This window comes from Parasteatoda tepidariorum, chromosome 8, assembly GCF_982258835.1.
Source record: "Parasteatoda tepidariorum strain Cologne lab strain chromosome 8, Ptep-v5.0, whole genome shotgun sequence".
NCBI classification, from domain to species: Eukaryota; Metazoa; Arthropoda; class Arachnida; order Araneae; family Theridiidae; genus Parasteatoda; species Parasteatoda tepidariorum.
This window is the reverse complement of record NC_141762.1, coordinates 35,337,692-35,355,739: the sequence shown is the minus strand read 5'-3', so window position 1 is coordinate 35,355,739 and position 18,048 is coordinate 35,337,692. Positions and strand designations below refer to the sequence as shown.

The following is an 18,048-nucleotide window of genomic DNA, read 5'->3' as shown; positions in this document are numbered from 1 at the left end:
TTAGAAACTTTTTAGTTAAAGTTTGCGAAAAACTACATACAGAAAAAAATCTGATAAAATTACCGCACTGTATTACCGCACAATTTTTTGAGCTTTTTAATGTTGACTTGTAAACTTCTTAAACGACTAGTTCGCTCTAAAATAAGTGAAATAAGAGATAAAAGGGCGTGAATTTTCTTTCTCGCCATTTTTCATTTACAGTGAAGATAAACAAAAAAAAAAGGTTTGACTAAAAAGAAGCTGCGAGAAATTAAATGATCTGCCAATGTTCTCGGAGTTCACGTTTCACACGCGAATCCCCGAAAAATCCCTAAACTATAATTCTCTAGTAAAAGAAAAGCTTCTCTAAACGTAGTAGAAAAACTGGGGTTGCCACTTTTGGGATGAATGCCAGTTTGTTTCATCTGTTAACACGCCAACTAAACATCCTTTTTTAAGATCATATTAATAAAGACACAACACTGATTTCGCAATGAAAGCTTCTACGGCTTATAGCATGCTAATTTTGCTCTTTAGAGTAATTTGCCTCTAATTTTGCAATAAATATTTTTTTTCTTTCGAAAAAGCAATAATATGTAAAAATTATTGTAGAGATTTTAAAACAGAATTTTTTTTAAACTGTCAATCGTGAGTACGCATGATATCGAAAAGAAAATTTTTAGAGTTTTGAGAACTATGTATTTGTGATTTATTTTTAGACTGGAACATGAAAATTAAAATGGAACGCAATTTAATTGATTTTAATTGTATTTTTTTCTCACAGAATTCAGCAAAAATTTTCGAATTTTAACCTGTTTCATCACAAGATTTTTGGTTTGCATGTAAAGAGCGAAAAATCCATGGTATTTTGTTTTAATTTTTTGAACAGGGATTTATATTAAAAATGCAACAATGCTAAACTCTCGTAAAGGGATCGTCTTTTCTGTAAGGGTATTATTTAACTTTACATTATTAACTTAACACTATTTAACTTTACACTTTAGTTATTAACTTTAACATTTTAATCTATATTTTATAAATGTTTAGGAGGTTTATTACTGGTCAAGTACTGCACTTTAGAGAAACATTTTTTATTTCTGTTTAGAAAAAACAGAAAAAAAAATCTTAGTTCATACACAAAAATGGTAATAAACTTTCATTTCTTTCATAAGGAAATCAAACTTTAAAATTTATTTGCTTCAAAAATATCAGAAACGCAATTAAAAAAAATATAAATATGTAGCGAAGAACCTAAGTTTACGAATCTCATTTGCTTTTAATTTAATGGCTTAACTTAACAACAAAGATCTCTCACAAATATTGTATTTTAAAAAAAGGGTATGTAGCTGGCAAAAAAAACAGGGAGTAATAAGACCAAGGTGTACCAAAGAGAAAAAAAGAACAATAGACTTTCGATTTTTGGCTCTAAATTTTGATTGGTTATAAAAAAAGCTACTTGGTTGATCATAAAAAAAGCTACTTGATTGTATTAAACTTAAAAAAAGTTACTGTTTTCTTTTCATTTTTAATGAAGTTTTACAATTATTTCTAATTATTATATATTAATATTTTCTTTAATTTTTTTAGTATATTAGGTGGTAGTACATAAAATAAAGGCATATATATATGCATACTACTAACTAAGTAATGAATTAAATACACCTTAGTGAGAAATATATAATGAAAAAATGAGCTTTAATAAATATATAAAGATAAGAAAGCAAGAGATAAATAAATAAATAAAAATTGTGATGAATCGCCGAATGTAGCACCCTTTTGTCATGGAAATCCCTATTACGTATATCTTAACCCGGGCATTTTGCCAGACTATTTGACCGATGACACTTGCCCCAATTTTCCCGCCATCAGGAACAAAAAGACTTTCTTTGACCTGTCATTCAAATGCTTTAGACTTAACATCTAAATTTGAAACGTTTTGTGGTTGCACGCTGATAAATATATGAAAGATAAACTAATATATTATTTGTTTATTGAAATATATCCAATGTAATAAAAAATTAAACAACGGAAAAGGATATTTTCTATAATTTGTACAGCAATATTAAATCAAAAAATATACACTTATATAAATAAATACTTTACCTGAGTTATATTTTGGTAATTCTACGGTTGACATTGATATATTTTCAAGCCTAAAAAAAAAGAGATTTCAAATTAGTTTAAGAGCAAAATTGCAAATAAAATTATTTCATTTACAGTTATCAGTTAACTCAACGATAGACTATATGATTTTGAAGTGTTAAAATAAACTACATTAAAATTTCATGGATTATATAAGTTTTAAATGCAATTTCAACTAACTATATATGTGAAATATTTTCCTCTTCTAAAAGCCATCATCTAAAAAAGAATGTTACCTACTCTAAAAGCATATTATTTTTGCTGAATGTCAGTTGATTTTATTAGAAATATTTGTTCGGGCGTCTGTTAATTTAGTTCTTAATCTACTCCCCACTGTTGTTCCTAATTAGTTTCTTTTAGGTAGTAGCGCTATCTTTTGACAAACGCTCTAACTAAATTTGAAACTAGGAGAACAAATAACGTGACATCTTTAGCAGAGCAAATCTTATTGTCCAGTGCCAATAATAGTAATAATAATAAAAACAAACTACACTGAATAGCTTTAGATCTAATGCTCGTATTTTCACATTCTAGGACTCAATTTAAATGTTTTTTTTTATCGCGGGGGGCGGGCGATCTCAATTATGCTAATTGGTAGGGCCGACGATATTTTAAGTTAAAAATCAGACACAAAACGTATTTTTAAGCTGATTTCTGACCCTCTCTATATAGTCGCAATTTGGGAAATATGGTCCCAATAGTTTGGTCAGGAGTTTTTTGTGTGATTCGCCATATCTCAAGAATTTTTTTAAGCGATTTGGAAAATATTTGCACACAGAATATAAAATTCACTTAGTGACAGATAATGCCATGCAAGAAAAAATTTAAAGTAACTATTTATACTTTTATTTAATAATAGTTGAAAACTTTTGAATTGTAAGGTATACAATATTTCACATCATTTTAAACAATGCCGTTTTTAATGGAAAAGTTCAAAATTTGAGCAAAAACGATAGAATAATTGCTGAGTAATTGAATTTTAAAAAATTTTGTATTTTTAAAATTCGATTTCACAGGAACTAATCGACCAATATTACTAAAACTTTGCATTTTTTGATAGAAAATTTATCTTTCATTTGGAACTCATTCTTCTTCAGTTTCTTCGGCATAATTTAAAAACTAATATCCAACAATAAAGTTTTGAAATGAAACTTCAATGCTTTATTGTACTACAACCTGATTTTTCTAAATTAGCAAAATAGATTAGTTTCGATTCCTTTATTTCACATGAAATATAAATAAAAAATCTGATGTAGTTGCAAATTCATCAATGATATTCAACACTAATAATTTAGATTTTTATTACGTTCAAAATTAAAGAAATTTTTGAATGAAACCTATGCATTAAATACCCAGAAGAAATTTAATAGTACAAAAATAAATAAGAAATGAAGCTAGGGGAAGAATTAATTAATCTTTTATTGAGTATATAAGCTCCTGAAAAAGAAAAGAAAATCAAATCTCTTGCGTACTGAGTTAAAAAGAAACTACTTAATCTCAGATTCTTAAGAAACATTTGATTAAAACTAAAATTTAAATCTTTTGTTCTTACATTATTAAAAAAATTAAAATAATCATTAATGCTCGGCTCAAACAATGACTTAAAATATTTCATTACTTTTTAAATTGGAAATGATCTGAAATAATGAAAAATACATTCTTAGTTTTTAATATTTAATTTCGATTTATAATGGGAAAAAATACAAATCACTGAGAGGAGTTACTATTTTCGTTTCAAACTGCTTAAAAATTATATTGTAGAGTTGAAGCCATGAATTGATACTCCGAATGTAGGTGTTTATTTTAATTTGAAAACTTAAATCTTTAAAAAACTACACTCAAATTTCAAATTCATTTACAACTTAAAATTTTTGTACAAATACACAATAAATGACAATGCATATATGTTTGTATTAGCTTAATAAAATATAATTATCTGAATGAAGTTAGACTTTAATACGTTTTTACGTATATTTTATTTATTTGAATGTAATATTTAATATTTATTTCGAAACATTGTGCTAATGTTAAAAATTCTCTTATAATTTCGTACTAATCTTAAAAACACATTAAAAGTTTTTTTTTTATATATTACGGCTAAAATTTTAAAAATAAATTTCCGTTAAACGTTTGTAGGTATAACAGTTTTCCTGGGAAATTTTAAAACTGGTTTGATATAAAAATTGTGCCTTTATGTTCACAAAATTTTTATGCATGGTAGATAATAGATAGCGAAATTCTACTCAGCAAATTTTTGCATTATGCATGGTTTATATTTGAGTAAACATTTATTACTGATACAATAAAGAGATTTCATAAGAAATAAGCCTATTTTTGTTCTAAATTATGTTTTCCCAAAAGTCTGTTACAGAAATAAGTGCTTTACAATTGAATACTCAAACGATTTCTATCTCATCTATTCTTAACTCTTCAATATTTATTCAGCAAAAGAAATTTAAATCGCCATTCGACATTTACTTTTTTAAAAAATAAGCTTAAAATTCCATTATACGCTTTTTGAAGTAAACATTTTTTTTTATTTTATATTCTCGCCTCAATTCAAATTTTAAATTCCCCGTCGGTTTGGAAAAGTTGACTTTTTACCCGATTCAACAACAATAGAAGTTTGAATGTGCCCAAATCTATGCAAAAAGAGCGTCTGAATAAAAGAAATAGAACATTCTTCAGGTAGTATAATTTTAAGCTAATCAATTCTTACTCTAAAAGAAAAAAAAATATATTGAGTACATTTACATGGATATTGGCTAATATATACATTCACTTAAGGAAAAATCGCGCCAACAAAGGAAAAAAGGAGCCTTCTCCGAACTACAAGTATTCTGGATTCATTCTAATTGTATTCAACTCCTGGAATTTGCTTTAATTAAGGTTGGGTATGGAAAGCAAATCCTCCCGGAGTCTTTGCATGGGCGCCATTGTTAAAAGTGTGGCGCCCCAATATTGCGTTAAGTATATGCGAAGGACCGGAGAGCATTTATATGCTAATTCTCAATATGTCGCCACATTTCTGGCAGCCAAGAAAATTTTCCTTAAGTTTTCCGGCTTATGAGATTAACGCAGTTCGCTTCCCACCCCCCTTGTAGCCATTCTCGAAAAATATATCAAAATATTTATCAGGCACTTATAAAGGTTTGTGGAAAATGCGCAATTTTTCCCTCCGGATTTAAGCTGTGCTGGATTTAAAAGGATTTTTCATCGTTAATTTTCATCGGAGAATGTATGTTTTCCAATCTGAGTTAATCTTTCTAAGCGGTGTACTATAGCGGCATACGTTTCAATCAAAAGAGTTTCCATGCAAGCGTTTTTATTTCTTTTAATTTTTATTCATCTTCTGCGGTTCTCAAAGTTTTAAAATCCAATAAATTTTTGCGAATGTTTTTGACGTAAGGATTTAGCCTATGGACTATTTATCAAACTTATAAATGGCATTAGTAAATCGTCCGGCATTTTTGGAAATATTGATGATTTACTTATGCAAATAAATATGTCTTCATTTTTTAACACTTGATCTGTTTTTAAGCCCCATATTTTAAATTTACCGAAATGGATACTTCTATTTTAAATTCCTTTATATTTATCAATAAGGATATAAATATTTATAGAATTTGATAAGTAAAATATTGAAGAAACAGTTAATCTAATTACAGGTTTTTTAATAATTATATTTTTAATGTATAAAACACATAAAACAATTTCATAAAGATAATAATGAGTAGTATGAAAGTATGAATTATTTACCATGTTTTATTATTACCACATTTATTTCTACACACATTAAATTTGATATTGAACCACATTTACCCCGTAAAATTATAAGCTTGCATATTGTTTATACGATCTATATAGTTTTAGGAGGGGAATATCGATCGCTGATCAGTACCACAGAAACAGGGATATATAGAAAATTTCCTTCCCCCTTCAGATCCATGTCTAAACTGATGAAGTTGCCTCACGAATGAGTGGTTCTGCAATCTATCCATGAGGTTTTGAGACAACGAAAAGCACTAATTCTTGACTTAATTCACAAGGCTAATGACTGGTGAGCTTATTTTGTCCAAGTGTCATCAGAAACAGGAGAGAGATATTTTTTGAAAGCATATACTATATAGAAAACAAAACCAGTTTCTCTAAATTTGTTTCCACTGAGCCATGGTGGCTCAACTGATAGAGCACTTGCCTCTCCCGGGTTCGCTTCCCAGCGATAGCTGGTCGTTACGAATTCCAAACCCACCTAACAACGACCGCAGTTCTAATGAAAAATATCCTCAGTGGTAGACGGATCATGGGTTAGAATTCCCTTACCATCAGGTTGACCGTAGGAGCGTTTCGTGATTTTCCAGTACATGTAACACAAATGCGGGTTAGTTCAATAAAAAAGTCCTCCACGAATGCGAATTTCTCATAATACTTGAGCCAGGAGTTACCTTGTATTGTTTAAAATTTCTAGGCTACGGAGTTGAACATTAGTAGTCGTAAACTCAAAATTAAGTCAGCTGTACAAGGACGGTTATACAATATAACCGTACACTTAATAAATTTTTTTTCTTTAACATACAACAAGCATTTTCCTTTCCTTACAAGAGTTTCACTTTATATTTAGAAAAACAAAATGTTTTTGATAGGAAATTATCCTAAAAGAATAATCCTTAATTAGCATTTAAGATAAATATCTATTTTAAGATCTATAAATAACAAATTATTATTGAAAGCTGTAACCCCCAGAAATTTCTTTTTCGGGGAAGAAAAGAAAGTTAAGTTAGAGGCCGCCTCAACTGCCATTAACTGGGGCTGAGCAAGGCTGCTCACGTCCTCTTCTATTCGCGCTCGTGCGTCCAAGACTCAGTCATCCAGAGCATTTCAATTACTCTTAAATCCCTACCAAACTTTCACTAGCCTAGGGATTTTTTTATTATATTCCCTTTCACTTTTTTCACCCCAAAACCCCGTTCTAAGTAGAAAAAAAAAGCAGGGAAGTGTTGCAAATGGTGGGGAAAAGGGAGCACTATCGTTCACTCATTTTCCCCTTGAAATCCAATCACGGATAGGGGGAACAAAAAGAATGGTGTTGGGGTGGGAAAGGTCTTAGAATTCTGTTATGGTGTTTTTTTTATTGTTTGTTTTTTTAAGGCGTGACAAACTTGTCCTCTCGAAAAAAAGGAACTAAGTAGTTGACGTAAAAGTCGAGTTCCGAGTTGTGTTGAGAATTAAAGAAGGAAGACATTGATTCAAGAAAACAGTAGAAACAATGCAAAAGACACGTGATTATCGGTGAAAACAACAATTAGCATTCATAACAACATGGCTTTCGGGCACACAATTTCAACTTTTTATGTATGGACCACCATTTTTTTCTTCTTTTTACCCACTTATACAAAACGTTGGGGGCATAATGTGATAATAAAATATTATAGAATAAGAGGAAGAATAGAGTAATATTCTTCCTCTTATTCTATAATATTTCGGGTAATATAAAATACTGCAATCTATCACAAAACTGGATGGAACTTATAAAATCGACCAAATAATACTCCTCTCTCAAAAATTAAGTAATTTAAAATAAAAAACATAAATTTAACTTATAACTATCCTCCTGAGACGTGAGGTCTCAGTAGTTAAGATACTGTACTAACATTTTTTAAAGGCTAGGAAGTTGCAGGCTCGCGTAGCTTTAAATCAATGAACATCAGTTTCCCTGGGAAATAAAGGAGGCTGGAGCTCAATGCCAATCAAATAGCCCCCCTTAGGCTATTGTGAAATCTTTAACACTAAATTCTCTTCGCTAACAGCTGGAAGTTGCCTGAATATTTTATATTATTTTTAATACATAATATCTATTAATTTCCTTTTGCGATAATATTTCTATATTAAAACATATATTCAAGCATTAAAAATAAGTCAACAAAATCCCAAATTATTACATTTTTCTTGAATACATATTTTAATAAATACATCTATACTTTTAATTAGATTCTTTCATATTAAAAGATAATCTTCTTTTTTTCCTATGTTACTTTTAATCTATTGGTAAATTAAAAGTAGTGTAGATACTTCCATATAAAAAGATATATTCAAGAGCCGTATTAATTTTAGTTTTTGAGTTACTTTTAATCCTTGAATTTATCTCTTAATATCGAAATATCTACACTAGGATTAATTTACTTTAGCAAAAGGAATGAAAATAGCATAGCCAGAAAAAGAAACACTCAAGAACATAAAAGCCTCTTTAGATAAAAATAAATTTAAGATAAATGAAGTAGTAATTTATGTGTAATAATTAGATCAACAGGTACTTATTAATCACGATGAAATTAATTAGCGCTTGAATAAAAATCGTCTGCCTTTCTTTCGAGTGAGATAGCCAAGCACCCAAGTTGATTTTGCTCGGAAAAAAAGTCACAAAAAAAACGTCAACTATGGCAAACAAAAGAAGGAAGTAGTTAAGAGCAGAAGACCTATCGATTAAATCAACATGGCATTGTATCTAGGGATCATTTAGTCCCAGAGCACAACGCTTTATCAAAGGTCCTAATCAATAAGGACTTTTATTTATTTACTTCTTTACCTTCAAAGAATTAACAACTATAGTAAGGAATTCTGTAGTATTCTAGGAATAACTTAAAGTAGAATGACGTTATAAAAATAAAATTATAATTTTTTATTGAAAGGAAACTATTATTAATTAATATATGAAACATTTCTTTTAAAGTATAATGTATATAAATGTGTAATTTAGCAATTGGAAATACATAGGTTGTCCTAAAATGTTTGCAAGACTTAAATTGTGCGTACATAATGCTATTATTAATTATTATAACAAATAAGTGTGTAATTTCGTAATTGGAAATACATATGTTGTCCCAAAATGTTTGCAAAACTTGAATTTTTACATACATAATGCACATGAGAAATAAATATTTTTCTTAAAAAAAGTAACTGTTATTAATTATTCGAAAAAATGCGTTTATTTATTTATAAATAAATTTGTAATTTTGCAATTGAATGTAAATAGACAGTGCCCCAAAATTACCACGAGATTTAAATTTCACTCCAACGAAATTCAAACGAAAAAAAAAGAAAAAAAAAAAGAAGGCAGCTTTAAAGCTGGCAGTTTAAGGTTATTATATATGGTGCGCAAAAAAAAGACAATGCAAATTTTTTTGTTGAGTGCTATTTTAATCAATATAGAGTTTTCACCAGTTTTGTAATTCCCAGTTTTCAAAATTACCTGTTCGCATCGTGCGAATTAATGTCGTAGAACACATTCTTTTACATCTAAGAATTATACAAACAAGCTGACAAACCCCACGCCTTAAAAGAGAATACTGAGCAATGCAACAACGAAATTTAGCCACACATTATATGTTAAATGGTATTATACATATCCCTATAATATTTCCTGAATCAATAAAAAATCGCATTTCTTGAATTAAAATCTGTTTTCAATCAAAATTTACTTCTTGAGTGAATTTTTAGACACAATGTATTTCACAGAAATATAAATGTAATATAAATTTATAAATTAATATTTTTTGCCATAAATGGCAAAATTTTTATGCAGTGTCTGTTTCTTTAATATACTTTGTCTTTAATGTTGAAAATGTTTTGGAATCTATATTTATTTGAAAAACATATCCTCAACTCGGAAGGATATATGGATGAGGATACTTTTATATTACTATTTGTAAATTAATTTAAGCTCAAGAATTCTGAAAATTCTTCATTCTTGAATGATGCAATTACAAATTTAATTATATACAATTTAAAACAAATAGATTAGATAGAGATATCTACAATGCACAATAAAAATTAAATCCAGCATATATTCAATTCTTCAAAATCAAATAAATACTATACCCCATGATGTCATTGAATATTATATTAAACAATATATTTAGCAAGAAGCATCAATAAAAAGAAGATGATGCTTTGAAATGAAAATAAAATGCTTGGAGCAAATATAATGGATACCTTTTACTAAAGATAATGGTAAACCAAATATTTGTTGTGACAAGATAATCCTTTTGGCGATCTTTTTCCATGCCAAACCGAAGGAAAATTAATAAGGAAAGTTTAAAGCAACGTAGACAAAAATTAATAAAAGAAAGATGATCTTTTATTTAATTCAGCTTCCCTACCTTGATTAATTACGGTTTTATAGAAGATATATTTTTAATTACGAAAAATATTTTATCTTTTTCGACACATTTCGTAATCAACCAGTATATTACCGTTTCCTTAACATCAATAATAAATTAATAACGAAGCTAATAACTAATCCGGAAATGGGAAAAAAAGGTAATTGAAGAGACAAAATGCAAGAGTTCCAATTTCTAATTCTTATTAAAAAGATAAGTGTTTTAAAATGCTTTTGAAAACAAAATATTATTAAATATTTAAAGCTTATGAATAGAACTTTGAAGGTGTTAGAAATTATTTGTTTATGGTAAATATTAACATGATTAAATTTTTTTTAAAAATAAATAAAATTAGTATTTAATTTGTACTTTGAAAAGGGAATAATCTTTATTGGTTCAAGAAATAAATAAATGGATTCGCAGTTAATCAAACACTTAGAATTTTTAATGAACCATAATTAAAATAAGTATTTTTAGTGTTTAAATTGAAGTAAGGAAAATTTCAAATTTTTTTGAAGAAAAGTATAAACAATTAAGAATGCTTATTTATCATATATTAGCTAAATTTAATAGATTAATTTATTTTCTTAAATAAAACAGCAGGTGATAAAATAATTGCATTATTTTATAACAGGAAAAACTAAAACTTTGCGGTTTAAAAAATATGGTATTTTTTAAAACAAATTCGATTATAAAATGCTTTTATTACATGTTTATTAAAAAATAAATAAAAAAAGTTTTGCCATTCAAATTAAATTAATATATTAAGTTAAAACAAAATTTTAGAAAACAATACCAATTAAAAAAATGAATGCAATTATTTATAGGAATAATTTAGAATACTATATTAATTATATTTTTAAAGAAAGCTGCTTTGAGTTTTATTAGTTCTGTATATTTGTAACTAATGTTTAAAGTTGCCAAAAAATACATTTATTCTTTTCATTTGGCTTCCTTATTATCATTTGATTTTCTTAAAAAATGTGAATCTTTTAGGTACAGAATTTAGAAAAGCTTGATGAAAAATATTGAAAAAATAATGAAAAAACATGATTATTTAACCCGATGAAAAGTAAAATTTTTACATCATGCTGAAATGCAATGACACTATTTCAAATTCTTTTGGTTTATAACTCTTTAAAAAAATTTAACTATGAAATTAAGAGCAAAATTAGAAGTACGTAATACGGTAATAATCTATTTATAACTTTAAGTACCAAAAATTTCTTATTTTTTGAGTAAGTAAAAGCTTCTATTATTATTCTGTTTTATTAAATTTTAATTCGTAATACTGCTCAACCCCTTCATTTTTAAATATATAATATTAAGCAAGACAAAAATTTATTTTGACGAACATTTTATTCTTTTTTTTATATAAATATTGGATTTTTACATTAATAAAAAATTGATTTTATACAAAGATATCGATTTGAAAATGCATCTAAGTATGATAATGATATCTAAATTTGATATAAAAAATATGTAAGAAAAAAGTATTAAAAAATTAGAAAGTTTTTTTATTTTCTCTTTTAATATTGCCTTATTTTTTGGAAAGCTGTTTTACAGATAAGTTGGAAAAAAAAGTAAAGCATTGGAATGAAATATATTCATTTTCATAATTATGAGACAATTTTGCACATAAGTAAATACCTTTTAGTAACGAAACTAAGTGGTAGTAGGAAGAAAATACAGTCAAACTTATTAATCGACTAGTTTATTGCTAAAGGTAAGAGGTGCATGAAATGTCTTTCCTTTAATAGAGTAAAATTTTAAAAGTTTGATTTATATAAATTAATAATACATAAATCTATTTAAATATGATATAAAAAGTATGTAAAAAAAACATTCAAAAATTTGAATTAATAGCTGAAAAAAAGTAAAGAATCGGGAAGAAATGTATTCATTTTCATAATTATGAGACAATTTTGCGCAATAGTTTGATAGTATTTTAATTTATAACAAATTGTAAACATAGAAGAAAACAATAAAAATTATGAAAAAAATGAAAAATATAATAATGACAACCGAACGTCGTCAGTGGTTATCAGCCAAGGAAATCAAAAAAATACAAAATCTTTTCTATCGAGAGAGTAAGACAAATATCTAAAATTTGCTCTCTCTGTACCGGAATATGAAATTTTACTCCCTCAGTGCAGTAAAGTTTTTTTCTCCTTCAAGGCTAACTTATTGTTGAAAAGATGTTTTACAGAGAAGTTACAGAAACAATCACAACTAGTGTTTTTATGATATTTTTAGGTGTAGTTGGTTGTAATGAAATATTTATTTTTATCCATAATTTATGTAATTATGATGAAATTTTGCGCACAATTACAGATTTACTAGAGTTTCCCTTTTTCTTTTTATTTCTTTAATTATTTTGCATGTAACTAAACGATTTTTACATATTCATATTCAATACATTTTAATACATTTGCAACTCGTAAAAAAAGAAAATATCTAGTTTACAGGAAATATGAAATAATAATTATTAAAATAGGTTAACAATGCAGTGAAATATTTTGGGAAATTAAAAATAATTCTTCTAATATCACGGATAACGGAAGAAAGTTATACTTTACATCGTTTATACTTTAAATTGAATCCATAGTTACTATTCGTTTTTCAAAATAAATAGTTAAATATATATTTAATGTTTAAATTATTTATAAATTTTGAACATTTTATTTTTAAAACAATTTTGCATAAACATAATAAATAATTGTGCAGATTTAATTTTTAATAATAATTATAATTATTTCATAATTGCAACTTATTTAATAATTGAAGCATTTATTTAATTATTACAACTTTTTTTTAACAATTACAACTTTATTTAATAATTACAACTTTTATTTAATAATTATAACTTTTATTTAATAATTACAACTTATCAGAATAAAAAGGGAAGAAAAAAAAGACTGGGTAAAAATAAATTTAGAAATAAAATAGTGTAAGTTGTATTGAACGAAGAAATTAAAATTAAAAAATTCTCACCAGCTATAATTCTCACTATATTTTTTTAACCTAAATAACACGCTAGGAGTTTCTTTTCTTAACTTTTTTTTATAAAGTTCAAATATTTCTTTTTCTTATTTAACTATACGACTTGGATTTATCGATAAGAAGATAAGCTTAACTATTATATAATGCATTTTCAATGCATTTAGTGAAAATAACGGAACAGAAAAATTAAATAAAATAATTCTCTAAAGATTTTAAAGAATTTAAACATATGAAACTTTACATTTATGTATAAGTCTATTTTCTCTGTGAAAGTACACAAATAATAATAAGAAGAAATAGTTTTATAGAAACTTCGCATATGAAATTCATTTCTCTAGTGATCGTGTTGAGTTGGCTCATAAATTATATCACTTTCAACACATTTCATGGCAATAAGAAAATATTTTGCGCATAAATTGCACTAAAGCACCCTCACGTATTTATTCCTTTCAGTATTTATTTGTTTATAAAGAGGTTAATAAATATTGCTGCAAGATAAGCAATTTCTAAAACTACAGAGAAAAGTTGGCGTTTGATACAAGAATTGCTTTTTGCAAAAAAACAATTCTGGAACGTTTAAAACTGACATAAATTTTAAGCAGGAAAATTGAAATAAATTTCCCTTGCTTACCTTACATAAGTCTAAATAAAGTTATTATGTTTTTCTTTCATATATTTTACCGTAGTATCTAAGACATTATAAGGTAAACACATATTTTAATGTTAGACAATAAAAACAAATTGTTCAATTAAGTTTCATATTCATACTGAAAAAAAGTATAATAAAAATTACCAGAATATGGTAAAATTTACCTTGTTTATGGCTTATTGGGAACACAAAAAGCTAAGTAATTTTCGCCTTTAAAGTGCTTTAGCAATAATTTGAGTAAGATTAATAATAAAATATTGATTTACATTGTTTTATATTATGCGGTAAAATTTGGTAAAGGTGGAAAAATTTGGTGTTTTTATTATGAAACCTTAGAAAATAGCTTAAAAGCCATTTAATTGGATAAATTTACTTTTCAGTTTTGTATTTTTTTCTAAATGTGTGATAATAAAAAGTATAACTTTGAAACCGTTACCATATGAACGTAAAAATTACCAAATGAGAAGTTTAATAGCATATTTTGGCTTTATTAACCAGAATTATGGTTTTTTGACCAAAAAAGGCAGTAGCAGATTTGTTTGTTCTGTGCAAGGAAAAATATGTCCAGTTCAATTTGTTTGTCTTACAATACAATATAATCAAAGAAATTATTTCGATATCTATAGCAAAAAAGAAAAAAGAAAAGATGTGCAAAGCAACAAATACACATACAAGAAATACAAAGAGATACGCACGAAAATTAAATAAAAATGTGTCTAAAATTAATAAAAATACTTCAAAATAAAATAGTTATAAGAAACTATCTTAATGAATTATATAATGTATGAAGTTACTTAATAAAAGGAATGTTTAAATTAAAAATGGAGAAAAAAATTTAACTAAAAAATGGGAAAATCTTAAAATGTATGAAAGAAATAATTAGTGATTTTCATTAAGCCAAAAATTTAATACGTAAGAAAATGACTTGTTTTCCTTCGGTATTGCGTAACCTTTTTTTAAATTAAAATTAAACTATCTTTATCTTTGAAAATTTCGTAATTAAAAATATAAGTTTCATAAAATTCAAAAGAAGTAAAGTGAAAATAGAAATGAAACAAGTATAATTTAATCTTTCATAAGGAAAAAGGTAGAATTTAATAAAAATGTATATAAAATGGAGATGTCATACATTCAGTATTTAAATAATAACGTAAATTAAAAAAGAAAATTTCAAAATTTCGTTGAATGTAAAATTGTTAGAATAAAATTAAATATGCTTAAAAATCGAAGAAAATTATTATTTGCAAACTTCGTTATTTTTAATAATTTATATTTCGGATAAAAAACTTTATAAATTAACGAAGAGATTAATGACGGCTCTGAATTTAGTATTAAGTTGCAATTTAAATAACATTTTTATACCTCAGAAATTAAATACCTTGTACATTTTCGATAAGTAAATGCTGAGTTATAATATTTTTCAAAATTAAAGGGTGAATTTAACACTTTTAGTAAAACAAGTAGCTTTTTGGAAGAAATGTAGAAAAGATGCCGTGCGATTGAAGAGGCAAAACAAAATATTTTAATGGAGGAGGTTGATATTAACTTTTAGCAAGATTAAAACGAAATTACTTGCAATTAAGAAAGATATTATTAATTTATTAAACTTAAATTTCCAGTTAAAATAATGACTCTTTTGATATTTTTAAACGCGATAAATCGTGAATGAAAAAACTAAAATACAATTGAAATCGTATACTTTAGAAATACGTATTTAAACAAATAAGTATTTTTGCTTTATTAGGGAGGATGAGATTTTAGTAGGATTATTTTGAAAATGTAGAGAATTTAGATAGGGCATTCAAAAAAGTGAAAGACCTAAAAATACTTGGCGCAGGATGATAAGTGAATTGAAAATAATGGAGTAAGGCAAAATATCAGGTCATAAATTGAGTGAGACGGAAAGCTACTAAAGAAGCCCTATGCCCCAATTTTGAGTGAAGAGGAATTTATCGTTATTATTATTATTATTATTTTAGGTCTTCGATAGGGTGCAGATTTTCTTATATGTGTAGTCATTTCTAAACATGAAATCATAGAAACCAATTTTCTTCCTTTCAAAGAATATTATAAGGAAGGTTAATAAGGAAAGGTACAGAAAATGCGAAAGGAAATGAAAATGTGAAAAAAATGTGATAATATCGAAAAAGTGTATGATTTTGAAATTCGTTTTTAATTATGGTAATAACTTTAAATCATTGCATAATACACATAAAAGACTTCCACAAGTACAAAGTTTGTTACGGAGGTAAAAGCAATTTCGGGATCAACGGCATCACGCTTAATATATATTGGCTGTTTTTATTTCTAAAATAAGTTGATACCCTAAATAGAACCGTTAACATCATATTTTTAAAGTCAACTTTAGAAAGTCGATTATTGTTCTTCAAAAGTTGAGTAAGCTACAAGCTACCACTGGGGTCAGAACTCCAGTTCTTCTCAATGACAGCTCAGTGCCTTAACCACTGCGTCATTGCTGTACAAACACCTATATTAATGATAAATTTGAAAGTCGTGGTGGCTCAGCGGATAGAGCACTTGTCTCCTGATGAAGTGAGCCGGGTTCGAACACCAGTGATTTCTGATCTATACGAATTCCACACCGACTAGTGGAAGACGGATTATTTTCAGTAATAGACGGATCATGGTTTAGAAACCCCTTGCAGCTGGATAACCGTGGGAGAGTTTCGTGATCACTCTCTCCGTGTAACGCAAATGCGGATTAGTTCTATCAAAAAGTCCGACACGAAGTTAAATTACTCTCAATACTTGATCCAGGAGTTCCCTTGTCTTCTGGATTGGGTTCAAAATTACAAGGTTACGGAGTTGAAGATTGCTAGTCGTAAACTCAAAATTAAATAAGCTGTTCAAAGACGGTAATTAGAATAGAAAATTTATCAATTCAAAAACTTATTTTATAGCTTTTATTTTCAAATTTTAAGTTTTGAAACCATTATTTTACATTAAACTTTCTCTCATATTTATGAAACTCATATTACTTTATGCTACTGAAACTTGACGGACATCAAATGGTCCAACGAATTTTTTTTTCTATAAAAACATAACTCTTTACCAAAAATGATAGGAAATTTAAGCGAAGCTAACCCACTTTTACTTTCTCCATAACATCTTTTTCTATTTGTTTAGTGTTTGTGAATCGAAGCGTCATTTCGGATAAGCAAGCACAACCTCAATACAATCATTTATGAAAGAATATTTTTCTAATATGTTCTCGCGTGCTGCCCGGGCAATATGGAAGTAAAAGTATTTGCCCGAGTTGCCCGCAATTGATGTTCGGTCATGTGATATTCTATCCTTCAGATAACAGGCAGCTTGGCTTTCTCTATGTTTAATCGCTAAGCGACGCAACGATTTGCTTATTTATTTGTATTCTGATATTTCTTGTATTGATATAAGGGCGATTATTTTTCATAAAGCTTTGATGTTTTCATTTATAAAATTCGCGTATAGAAATAAGACATTAAAATGTATGTTTTGGGAGTTTTGATAAACAAAATTTATTGAATTGCTTGAAGCAGAAATTTTTTTTTAATGCTTCTGTAAGTTTGTAATTGCTGTGCAATACATTTCCTTGGTTAAATTGAAATGAAAAAAAAATCAATACACATAACACATATTCGAATTTTTAATAATTAAATGCTGTATGGTCGTGCTAATTTAATTACTTAATTGAACACGAAATTTTAATTGTTTGTTGTTAATAAAAATATATGGAAGTACTTAAAGTGAATAATATATTTACTAAACCTAAGAACGTTTGGCCTAAAAAATTGTCCTCCTATACATTTACTAAATCCAAAACCGGTCTTGCAATTACATTTTTTCACATTAACTAACAGACTTAAAGAAGTATTAACACTAAAAACATTGTACGATTATATTTATTTTGCTCTTAAGTAAATTTATTGAATGAATATGATATAAAATATTCTAAATAGAGGTTCTGAAAAACCCAAAAAAATTTTGAAACTTTTATTTACGAAATACGAACTACAATTATTTTTTCTAAAAGCTATAATGCTACAAAACGAATGATATTTGTTTACACTTTTAAGTCATAATTTCAAATTGATACATTTACTTACGACTGAGACAATT

At 26.9% G+C, this 18,048-nt stretch overlaps 1 protein-coding gene across 7 annotated transcripts in view; it reads right to left on the bottom strand.

Moving 5' to 3' along the window:
- Positions 1-18,048, bottom strand: part of LOC107440397 (irregular chiasm C-roughest protein) — a 441,495-nt gene that overhangs the window by 191,878 nt on the left and 231,569 nt on the right. For 6 of the 7 annotated variants that reach the window (XM_071181523.2, XM_071181525.2, XM_043046457.3 and 3 more), the window contains one exon: positions 2,083-2,132. The exons of the other annotated variant lie outside the window; for it this stretch is intronic. In XM_071181523.2, the coding sequence (XP_071037624.1) occupies positions 2,083-2,116 (34 nt within the window). In that variant the 5' untranslated portion in view covers positions 2,117-2,132. The remainder of the gene's footprint in view (positions 1-2,082; positions 2,133-18,048) is intronic. 7 annotated transcript variants of the gene reach the window in all.